Source organism: Eumetopias jubatus, unplaced genomic scaffold (assembly GCF_037043125.1).
Source record: "Eumetopias jubatus isolate StellerSeaLion01/CBP00866 unplaced genomic scaffold, mEumJub1_p1.0 scaffold_1, whole genome shotgun sequence".
NCBI classification, from domain to species: domain Eukaryota; kingdom Metazoa; phylum Chordata; class Mammalia; order Carnivora; family Otariidae; genus Eumetopias; species Eumetopias jubatus.
The window spans coordinates 2,348,138-2,360,372 of NW_028274807.1; the positions used below are offsets into that span (position 1 = coordinate 2,348,138).

The following is a 12,235-nucleotide window of genomic DNA, read 5'->3' on the forward strand; positions in this document are numbered from 1 at the left end:
CAGAACGCCGAGAGCACCGTGGGTCTCCTGTGAGCCTTGTGGCGCCCCCGCCCACCCTTCCCCTAGTGCTGGCAGGCTGGATGCCTCGGGTCTCAGCCAGCCTCTCTTTCCCATGCCAGGAAGTCCTGGCCACTCAGAACATGGAAGGTTGACGCGAGCCCACGGTGAAAACAACAGAGGGATGAGGACCCACCTTTCCCACCTTCTGGCCCAGGCCCGTGAAAACAATGTCACCAAAGGCGTCTGTGGGCATCTCCTGCACGTGTTTTTTTGGGTCCCAATCCTTGCCCTGCAAAGTGTGGGGCCTGGTAGCCTCCTCCAAGTGTTGTTGCCGTGTGTATCCGCACTCACACACCACCTTCCTGCAAAGACCATGCAGTCACTGGAGGAAGCAAGGTGCCCCTGTGCTTCCCTCTGGGGTGTCAGGACTTCCAGCCCCCAGCAGTGAGGAGGCACCCCCAGCAGCAGGGTCAGTGGAGGCCCAGTGGGGAGCGGAGCATCCCTCCCACACCCACAGGAACAAGAAGCCCCTCCCTGCCAAGTATCAACTCAGGCTGAGAGGGGCTTGGACTTCTATGCCCATGTGGCAATAATGAGGCAGTGGCCCCCTTCCCCATAGATAGGTGATAGGGGACCCGCTAAAACACAGGATGCAGAATCTTACATATAATACCCAAAATATCACAGTTTCAAATTGAAAATCACTAGTCATACCAGGAATAGGAAAATCTGCTCCAGAATGAGAAAGACAGCAGCCCCCAATGCCAAGGTGATACAGACGTTAGGATTAACTGTCAAGGATTTCATGGCAGCTATCATAAAAATGCCTTACCAAGGAATCATGAACACACTTGAAAAAAATGAAAAAAAATGAAAAAAAAAATGTAGTCTCAGCAAAGAAACAGAAGGTACATCAAATGGAAATTTAGAAGTAAAAAATGCACTAACCAACCAAATTTCAAAAAAATTTTCAATTTTCAAATTTCAATTTTCAATTTTCAAAAAAAAAAAAATCAGTGGGTGAACTCAGCCAATGAATGAAGGTGGCAGAGGAGAGAATCCATGAACTTCAAGATAGAACACAGAAATAACCCAATACAAACACCAGAGAGAAAACAGACCTAAATAAACAACGAAGTGAGGAGCCTCTAGGACCTGCAGGACTATGACGAAAGACCAAACATGCGTGTCGTCAGAGTCCCAGAGGGAAAAGAGAAAGGAGGCAGGGCTGGAGAAGCATGTAAAGAAATTATGACCGATCACAATGAGCACTGAGTTATGTATGGAAGGGTTATGTATAACACTGTACATTAACCATCCTGGAATTAAAATTTAAAAGTTAATAAAAAAATATGACCAAATGGGAGCTTTCCCAGCAATGCAAGGTTGGGTTATCATATTAACAGAATAAGGAAAAGAAGTCTAATGATCATTTTCTTGGGTACATAAAGTGTTTCACCAAATTCAACACCCGTTTATAATAGCGACTCCCGACAAAGTAAGAACGGAGGGGAACTTTCTCAACCTGGTGCAAAGGCATCTGTGAAAATCCTACTGCTAACACCATACTCAAGGATGAAAGGCTGAGCACTTTGTCATGAAGACTGGGGACAAGACAGAGGTGTTGACCCTCAACTCTGCTGTACAGCACGGCACCAGAGGTCCTAGCTAACGGAATGGCAGAAAAAAAGGGGGGGGGAAGAAGAGAAAAGAAAAGAAGAGAAGAGAAAAGAAAAAAGAAGGAGGGAAGGAGAAAAAGAAAAGGCACAGATATAGGAAAAGAAGTAAAACTATCTTTATTCACAAATGACATAATTTGGTGTGTACAAAATCCTAAGGACTCTACAAAAAGCTATAAGACTTACAATAAGTCTAACACATTTGTAGGGTATAACGTCAACAGAAATAAATCCATTCTATGTCAATTAGGAACCGAACAATTAGAAACTGAAACCAAAACAAAATACTACCTATAATAGCAAAGAAACATAAAAAAATGGCCAAAATCTCCTGCATTTGGAAAGGACATAAATCTACAGATTCAAGAATCTCAGGGAACACCAAACACAATACACCCGAAGACATGTATGCCAGGATACGTGAAATCAAAAGTCTATAAACCAAAGACAAAAGAAAAAAATCTCGAACGCAGCAAGATGGAAATGACACCTTATCTATTGGGGAGAAATCGTTCAAGTAACAAACAACTTCTCATCAGAAACCAGAAAGAAGTGCAAGGAGGAGGTGGCAAACAAAACCAGAACCTCCGACCCAGAATTCTCTACTCAGCAAAAACATCATTCACACGGGAAGTGGAAGCTGGACATCCTCAAATGCAGGAAAACTAAGGGAATCACCTGCAGAGCTACCCAAAAAGGATGGATGAAGGACATTCTCTAAACAGAAATGGAGTGATAGCAGGTGAAATTGTTGAATATCAGAAAGGAAGAAAGAACAATGGGAAGGGTAAATGGGGCTCCAAAGAGATGTCTGAGTCCCTCAGAAGCGCAGAAAAAGAAAAACAAAAAAAACCAAAAAACAAACTGAAAGCAGAAAAATTAAGCAGCAGATTTAAATCCTAACATTGATAATTACATTAAATATAATGTCCTAAATATGCCCATTTAAAAAAACACCGATCGGCAGAGTGGGTTAAAAAAATAAGACCTAATTGTTTTCTTCCAAAATCTCACTTGCAGTATAATGATGGTGGCAAACCGGAAGCGACCGGACGACCCAGCAATGAAGAGAAGACCACTGGACAGACACAACACGAGTGGATCTTGAAGGCGTCGCACTGAAGGAAAAACTGGAAGGACCACGTAGGGTAGGACTCCTCCTGTGACATTCTCGAGGTGAGGAAGTTATAGGGATGAAGAACAGATTCATGGTTGCCAGGGGTGAGGGTGACAGGGGCAGAGGACGTGAGTAACCAGTGGTGGAACCAGGGGAGATATCGTTTGTGTCTCTGCAACTTCCCAAACTCTATAATTATTCCAAAATAAAAAGGTTAAAAATCCCCAGATGGTGCAGCCTCCAAGCAGCACCTTCTAGACATAGGCCCAACAGGATGCGTGAGGCCCCCACCCTGCAGCCCAGCCCCAGGCCCAGCTGGCCTAACCTGGGTGCTGCTACAGGAGAACCCCATCTCTAGGACTCCCTGCTCTGATTTCTGCTTTCCCCACAAGAACGCATCAACGCCTCCCGGCAGCTATGTCCTCCTCTCTTATTTCCTTCATGTTCATGGGTTGAGACTTTTTATTCCTTTACTGCTATTCACTGGGGCTACAGGAGAGAGAGGAGATAAACCTTGTTGAATTGGAAATTATGAATTTTTAGGTTCTGACTTTTTGTTAGTATCGAGTGACCTGAAAGACAAGATCCAAATGAGACAGAACAACCAGTCCAAGGCCAGGTGAGACTGGGGCCAGGTGAGGCCGGGGCCAGGTGAGGCCAGGGCCAGGTAGCACAGGGAAAGGACGGCTGGGCTGCCCTGCCACTTACCCAATGCACAGTCCCAGACGCCCTGGCTCTCCATATCTCTGCTTGTAGATAAGGAAAACAGTGCATTCCCTGACCCCCACCCTACTAAATATTTTGAGGGACAAACAATGTTCTAGAAATAATTTTTTAAAGATTTTATTTATTTATTTGAGAGAGAGAGAGTGCGCATGAGCCGGGGGAGGGGCAGAGCAACAAGCAGACTCCCTGCTGAGCACAGAGCCCAACGCAGGGCTCGATCCCAGGACCCCAAGATCATAACCTGAGCCAAAGTCAGATGCCCAACCAACTGAGCCACCCAGGTGCCCCTAGAAATAATTGATAAAACTAGTGCAAAACAGTTGACCATGCAGAGCACCAAGGATGGGTTAAGAGACGCACAACCTCTTACACCATACACAGAAATAAACTCAAAATGGATGAAAGACCTAAACATGAGACAGGAATCCATCAAAATCCTGGAGGAGAACACAGGCTGCAACCTCTGTGACCTCAGACTCAGCAACTTCTTCCGAGACACGCCTCCAAAGGCCAGGGAAGCAAGGGCAAAAATGAACTATTGGGACTTCATCAAGATTAAAAGCTTCTGCACAGCAAAGGAAATAATCAACAAAACCAAAGACAACGGACAGAAGGGGAGAAGATATTTGCAAATGTCTTATCAAAGGGCTAGTATTCAAAATCTATCAAGAACTTATCAAACTCAACCTCCAAAGAACAAATAATCCAATCAAGAAATGGGCAGAAAACATGAACAGACATTTCTGCAAAGAAGACATCCAAATGGCCAACAGACCCATGAAAAAGTGCTCAGCATCACTCAGCATCAGGGAAATCCAAATCTAAACCTCAATGAGATACCACCTCACACCAGTCAGAATGGCTAGAATTAACAAGTCAGGAAACGACAGATGTTGGCGGGGATGCGGAGAAAGGGGGACCCTCCTACACTGTTGGTGGGAATGCAAGCTGGTGCAGCCACCCTGGAGAACAGTATGGAGGTTCCTCAAACAGTTGAAAATAGAGCTGCCCTACGACCCAGCAATTGCACTACTGGGTAGTTACCCCAAAGATACAAATGTAGGGATCCGAAGGGGTACGTGCACCCCGATGTTTATAGCAGCAATGTCCACAATAGCCAAACTGTGGAAAGAGCCAAGATGTCCATCGACAGATGAATGGATAAAGAAGGTGTGGTTCATATACACAACGGAATATTACGCAGCCATAAAAAAATGAAAGCTTGCCATTTGCAACGACGTGGATGGAACTAGAGGGTTTTATGCTAAGCGAAATAAGTCAATCAGGGAAAGACAATTATATGATTTCACTCATATGTGGAATTTAAGAAACTAAACAGAGGAGCACAGAGGAAGGGAAGGAAAAATAAAACAAGGTGTAGTCAGAGAAGGAGACAAACCACGAGAGGAATCACAGGACACAAACGGAGGGTCGCTGGAGGGGAGAGGGACGGGGGGATGGGGTAACTGGGTGACGGGCATTAGGGAGGGCACGTGGGTGTTCTATGCAACTGATGAATCACTGACCTCTACCCCTGAAACTAATTATAACTAATAATAACTAATAACTAATACAGTATACGTTAACTACATGGAATTTAAATAAAAAATTAAGAGACCCACAGCCTGCGCTGTACCCAGTGCTCCTGAGCTCCTCCAGGGCTGCCCCTCCTGCTGTGTGGAGTGACCACAGGGGCCTCCCACTGCTCTGAGCACAGGGCCCACCTGTGGTGAGCTCAGGGCATGCCCTCTGACCCCCTCCATAGACCTCCTAAGGCGGACTCAAGGCACTCGCAGACCTGCAATGATCTCGGAGTACACGTGTGCTGTGTGACGTCCTCGACCTACGGTCCACGGCGGGGACGGAGCCACCAGGATGAAGACCCAGCTCTTTATCTTGGCCCAGTGCTGCCCCAGACTTTCTACATCTCTAATAGCCTGTGACAGGCCACCTCCTTAGCTGGTCTCTGAGCCAGCCCCTCTGCTGAGCTTAGGTCTTAAATCTACATGGTTTCCCAAGCTGACTCAAGGCAGGAAACGGCACCCAGTCCACTGGCCCAGAAATTAAATAATCAGAGCGTTTCTGCGGGGCTCTTGGCCCAGACAGGCATAAAGGGGAACACCAGCACCAGCCCTGTGGGAGGACAGAGCCCACAGAGGCGCGGTCTCTCTGTCTGGGTCCCTCCCAGCCGTCCGGAGAGGCACCTTGTCTCACTGAGCACGCTCGCCTCGTCCTGAAGATCGTTTCCGAAACATCCATTTCCGTCTGTGTTTGACGGTGGAGGATTTGGTGTCCCGGGGAAGAGAACCACATGCCAAGGCCGCGAGGTAAACGTGACAGAATGCGGGGACGGTCCGGGGTGGCGGCAGGGAGAAGGGCAGAGCTGAGCGGGACCCTTGGGACAGGGGACTAATGAGAGACGGCAGGTGAGGCGGGGGGCTCGGGTCTGGAAGAAGGTGTGAGGGACCCTAGCGCATTTGATGGAAATGTTTAAAGTGTGGAAGTACATCTGTTTCGAGGCTCCACTGGTGATGGGGAGGACCTTCCCTGCTGGAGGGACCCATTTGATGGGCGAGAAGAGAAGGGCTCTGTGCAGGACGCGCTCCCGGCAGGCCTGACGCCGCGGTCAGAGGGGCCTGCTCACACGGCTGGCCCCTGCTGGCCCCTGCCCACCGGCTTTCAGAGCGCTCTGCAGTCCCTGACCCGTGGACTCTGCCCTGGACCCGCACTGCGCAGACGCTGGGATTTATGCGGAACACCTGCTTTCCCTCGGGGCCTGGAATTTGGGGGGTGCTGGGCAGAGATGCCTATGGGATCAGCCCATTGGGCTAACCCGGGGCACTGAGTCCCCAACAGCTTTGCAGGACAGAGACATGGCGCACAGCTGCTGCATTTTTCCCAGCTGGCGTGCCCCTCGGGAGGGGGAGAGCGTCGCAAGCCTGCGCGTGGGGTCTCCGGACCCCGCTTGTGTGTTTTCCCTTGCTGGGCCTGGTGTGTAACCCTGTGACAGCCTGTCACCAGGTCCCAGAAGTCTTAGCAAATCACTGAACTCGTAGCGTGGCCTCGAGGACCCCCCGAAACCAGCCTCCACCGCCCACCTCTGCCTGGAAATAGCCCCCCTTCCTCCCTGGGACCTGCCCGCCCGCGGGGAGCACCTTCCACATGGGAAACACGCTGATGAGCAGCAGGCTGTGGACACACTGTCCTCCTCCATGCTTACCAGGGTGCCAGGCAGCCGTGGCGGCCCCAACCACCAGGCACCCGACCACTCCACAGACCCCACTCTTGCCATGTGTGGTCCCAAATCGTCGAGAAGGAAAATAAGAGATCACAAGGATGCTCTCTTCTTTAATGAACGTGCTCTAGGACCCAATCTGAGGGCCACTGGTGCTTCCGGGTGGTGACCCAGGCACTGGCCGCCTCCAGGACTCCCAATACACCTGGTGAGTTCTCAGTTGGCGGAGGACCTTGGCACAGCTGCACCTCGCCAAGCTTTCCGCCCTCCCTACGGTTCCTGACGCCCCGGGCCCTGGAGCTCTCCCCAGGACTTCCGGGAGCCTGCTTCCCCTTTCCAGCTATAAATCCTACCCCCGAGTTCACATTCATTTAAAGCTTCTGAAACACAATTTAGGGAACTGCATCAATAAGACGGCCAATCAGGAAACAGTGGACTCCGTTCATTCCAGTTGCTGTTAACCAGTTACACTGACACGTACTCAGAATAAAATACCTCTAGGTGCCCCCAACTTTCTGGCCCTCACTGGGTCCCATGGTCCCCAATCCTCAATGTGACATCCGAGGGGATGAGCCACTCCACCTGCTATCTCCCTGTGGCACGCCCCACATTAAACCTGATGCCAGTAAAGGTGCTTCTGGAAATTTCCAGAACCAAACACATCCTGAGCACTTTCTTCAATGTGGGGAAAGGGGTAGGGAGCCCCATTTCAGCCTCAAACCCAAGCTGTGTCCCCCAGCCCTCGCTGACCCATCAACATTCCTCACAGGGTGGTAATTCAGAGCAAAGAAGGGGTCTGGAGTTCCATCGGTGGCACCCCGGAGCCCCTGCAAGCTGGAAACCAGATATGGTACATCTCAGAATGACTCTGCAGCCAGTGAGTCCTGTATGGGGACTTTGGGTGGCTCTAGTTCTCTCTGAGGCTATGTCCATAAGCTTATTTTAACATAACTAAAACTGGAAACCTCAACGCAACGCTCTCTCTGTACGTTGTCAGACTGAGCCGTGTAGCCGGGAAACCACCTGCAGCATGTATCAGAGGTCACTGAGCTAGAGCACGCTAGCAGCCGTCTGGCTCAGGGGTCTGCTCCCAGCAGTGAGAGGTGAGGACCCTTCTCTGAAGCGGGGCCAAGCCAGGGGCGTGAAGCCCAACACGTGTGCAGGACGTGAACCCCGGCACATGTGCAGGACATGCAGGGTGTGAACCCTGACACATGGGTAGGGCATGAACCCTGGCACGTGTGCAGGACGTGCAGGGCATGAACCCTGACATGTGTGCAGGATGTGCAGGGCATGAACCCCAACATGTGTGCAGGACATGAACCCCAGCACATGTGCAGGACGTGCAGGGCGTGAACCCTGACATGTGTGCAGGACGTGAACCCTGGCACATGTGCAGGACATGCAGGGTGTGAACCCTGACATGTGTGCAGGACATGCAGGGCATGAACCCTGACATGTGTGTAGGGCGTGAACCCTGGCACGTGTGCAGGACGTGCAGGGCATGAACCCTGACATGTGTGCAGGACGTGCAGGGCATGAACCCCGACATGTGTGCAGGACGTGCAGGGCGTGAACCCTGACATGTGTGCAGGACGTGCAGGGCGTGAACCCTGACATGTGTGCAGGACGTGAACCCCAGCACATGTGCAGGACGTGCAGGGTGTGAACCCTGACACGTGTGTAGGGCGTGAACCCCGACATGTGTGCAGGGCATGAACTCTGACACGTGTGCAGGATGTGCAGGGCGTGAACCCTGACATGTGTGCAGGACGTGAACCCCGGCACATGTGCAGGACATGTAGGGTGTGAACCCTGACACGTGTGTAGGGCGTGAACCCCGACACATGTGCAGGGCATGAACCCCGACACGTGTGCAGGGCGACACCGGGGCATGCCGCAGGACCCCAGGAACGGCATCATTGTTGGGGGCCACTCCTGCCTGACTCCATGTCATCGTCCCTCCACCTTCCCCATAGAGGGCCTTCCCACACAGGCTCCTCCTGCAGCGTCATGCGACATGTGTGAGCTGGATGATATCTGTCCACGATGGGGAGAGAGAAAGTGACACTGCTACCACAAAGCCACACAATCGTGGTGCGGTTGACTGGTATAAAAGACAGGTACATGGACTGTGGGGGAGGGAGCGGTTACTTCCTAGGGCAGTCAGGGAGGGCTGCTCAGCAGAGGCAGTGTTGGCCACGAAGAAGGAGTGGAAGAAGTAAGAAAGGACGTGGCCCGTCTGCGGCACAGTGCAGACTAGGGTGTGGCTGCAGGGGAGGCACGAACACAGACATGCTCTGAGCATCCTCAAGGAACACCAAGCCACACCACGCCTCCCATGAGGTTCCTGCAGAGCTGCCCGCAGGCTCCCCCCGACTCATGGGGGACCAGTGGCCCAGGAGTGAAATGTCCCGCAGCGTGGAGGCACCGTGGCCACTACTGCTGGTGGAGGTGGTCGTGGCGGCCACACCAGAGCCCCGGGCTCCGTGGAGAGGAGTGGCAACAATGGTGCAGTGGGGCTTTGGGGTGAGGGGTCCCTGTCTGGATGTGGCACCCTCCCCGGTGAGGGGCCTGGGTTGTGGGCTTTCCTTGAGGCCCCTTACGGTTCCCGAACCCTGTGACACTCTCTACTCCAGAGGGAAATGAGCATTCTAGAGGCGTGCCACTGGTGCCCAACTGGGTTCAAGTCCAAGCACCACCGCAGAGGGGTCCCATTATGACCCTGGATGGGTCACCTAAGCTCTCTGCACCTCTTCTGCAAGCAGGACGGGGAGAAGCTGCTCCCCACAGCAAGCTCCAGGGGTAAGCGGAAATGCCGTGACCACCCAAGGCCACACAGACAGCCACCCGTGGGCACGGCCACACTGCCAGGCCACTCACCCGGCGTCCGACAGTTTGGAGCTCTCCACAAAGTACATGCACTCCTTCTTCTTGATATTTTGCGGGACCCATGAGCTGAGATTTTCTTGCTGAGGATAAAAAGGGCACCTTGAGAGTCCTGGGCAATCACAACACTATTCGGGGGAGCACACCCTACACTGCCCTTAGACACAGCTGAGCCCCCTGTCCAGCTTTGGGGGCCTCTTCCTGGGATGGGGGGCTGGCTGAGGCTCTCAGGTGTGGGTTCCAGCAGGAGGATCACTTCCCAGAACTTCCAGTTTCTCTGTTAACGCTACCTTCCTCGGGAACAGAGCCATGTGGCGGATAAGGGTCTGGACACCTGCCTCCGTCCTGGCGAGACAGCAAGCTGAGATGCCCTCCTGCCCACCTGACCAGGGGCCCAGAAAATCAAACGCGCCCTTCTGCACAGTCTTGTCCCGGGCCTCCGGGAATCGGGTCCAGGACTTGGGTGGTGCTCAGGGCCTTCCCAGTCAAATCAGGGACATGAGGGGCGACGGCTTCCCGTGAGTCTGGCTCCGGACAGGACTGACGTGCTTACCCAGCACCCTCCCAACCAGACCAAGAACATGAAGGGGTCGTGCAGCCCATGGGAGGGGACAGAGCTGGCCACTTACCCTTCTCTCCAGGCCCCTTTCCCCCAGCCCCACTGAGCCTCTGCCCGGGCAGGGAACACACCCCTCCCTGGTTGTCATCGTGCCCCAACAGGGCTCTGGTGGACCCGGCCAATGGGGGCCTGCGGACCCCCAGAATCCTACCTTTGTACTGTTGCCAAACAGGTACTGCAACCTCCTGGTCTTGCAGAGACTGCTGTTGCTGCACCGGAGACTGGGGACCATGCCCAGGTCAGCCATCCTCCTGGCTACACCCCGAAGTCCGCCTCCTGCCTGGAGCCGGCTTTCCTCAGGGTTGGGGGCTCCGTCCTGCAGGCTGCTCCCACTCCAGCTTCCACAGTCTCCTGGCCCCCTCAGGACAGCCTTTCCTCCAGCTCACGAGGCTGAAGGTTCTGGAAGGACAACATGGACAGCTGCTGGAGTAGATCAGAGAGGGAAATGAGGCAGGTGTCTGAAAGGACCAGGCACAGGTCTCCTTGGGTGGGGCCCGGCCGCCTCGCAGATCTACACACTTCCCCCACCGCCCACGCTCTGTGCCCCAGCCAGGACCCTGCATGCGCCCAGAGCCTGGGTGTCCATCTGTAACGAGAGCAACCTCAGGTCACAGCGAAGGGCCCAAGGAAAAGCTCTGTCCCCACCCCTGCTGCTCCTGGCATTTCAGAGATCAGGGGGCTGCCCTCCCAGCACGGGCCCAGAGTGCGGGGAGGGGGGCAGAACGATTTCAAAGGAGGAGCCGCCGCTGCCCTGCACCCCTCCCATCTTGGGCTCTGTTCTCTGAATTCCCGCAGTGAGCCATGCAGTAGCCCCTGGTCCTTCCTTCCAGTCGGCCCCCTTTGGGATGGGCATGTCTGCCCTGTACCCCATCATTGCATTTGGGACAGCTTCACAGCTGGAGAGGAGTCTGCCTCAGCATGAACGTACCTGGGGTCTCCCCCCACCCCTGACTTAGATGAGATTTAGATCAGACTTTGGAATCCCCGCCCCTCCTCCACCCCCCACAGTCTGGACCCTGGAAGAGTCTGGAAACCCAGGGATGGCCATGATCTTACAAAGTCCCCCCTCCAACCTTCTCTGAGGTTCTCCCCCAAATCCGACCATCAGTCCTTTCTTCACATTTCCCCCGAAAGCAGTTGTGGTCACCCTGGTTCACAGCTCTAATTCTCCTTATGCAATGGCACAGCTGTGTCTTAAGAACACTTTGAAAGGAAATGGCTTCCAAGAAGACAGGCACGCAGAGACAGAAACACACAGAAGGTGTCGGCACACGGGCCTGCACGTACCGTCACACAAAGTACACGTCTAGGTGCTCACTGTAAAACTCCTTCCACTTTGCTGTGTGTTTGGAAATTTTTACTTAAAAGGTAGGAAAGAAACCCAAAATACAATCAGTGGACTCAAAAAGTAGAGCGTAATGGTATAGACACTAATTATAATAAATATATGAGATCAGGGTAGCTCTACAAATGTTTCTGAAATACAAAAAAAAAAAAAAAAAATGCCCATCTATAAGTGTCATTCGGCACAGGCCCCTGACGGGAATGTGAAGCTGTTCCACAGAGCGGGTGGGCCTGAGCGGGGTGGATGTCCAAATCTGAGCGCTGCTCTGAGCAATCCTCAGGAGCAGAGAGGACAGAAGGGGCCACGGGCCATGAGCACAGGCGCACGGGGAGGGGGCCCCACAGCAGGTCTGTGCCCAGGCAGCACCCCTCATCCCCGCCTCCCGCAGTCCAGGGGGGGCGCTGAAAGACGGTGCCCCTGGCAGCATCGGGACTAGACACCAAGCCCAAACAGAATGAAAGTCCGAGGACCGTGCTTTATAGCAGCCACGTGGGGCCAGGATGTGGAGAACTCACAGAGACAGGGCCACCTCCTCACACCCCACCCACCCCAGCCTGAAAGGCCCAACCAACAGACTTCACATGTGAGGCTACGGAGCCCAGGCTGGCCAGGGGGCCCCACCACC

At 53.0% G+C, this 12,235-nt stretch overlaps 1 protein-coding gene across 8 annotated transcripts in view; it reads right to left on the reverse strand.

Annotated features, from left to right (window-relative positions):
* Positions 1–12,235, reverse strand: part of TRPM2 (transient receptor potential cation channel subfamily M member 2) — a 60,641-nt gene that overhangs the window by 41,597 nt on the left and 6,809 nt on the right. For 4 of the 8 annotated variants that reach the window (XM_028126562.2, XM_028126552.2, XM_028126557.2 and 1 more), the window contains 3 exons: positions 10,417–10,688; positions 9,641–9,729; positions 194–362 (listed from right to left, as the gene is read on the reverse strand). In XM_028126562.2, coding sequence (XP_027982363.2) covers positions 194–362; positions 9,641–9,729; positions 10,417–10,512 — 354 coding nt within the window. In that variant the 5' untranslated portion in view covers positions 10,513–10,688. The remainder of the gene's footprint in view (positions 1–193; positions 363–9,640; positions 9,730–10,416; positions 10,689–12,235) is intronic. The other 4 variants (XM_028126555.2, XM_028126559.2, XM_028126553.2 and 1 more) reach the window with 2 other exon arrangements.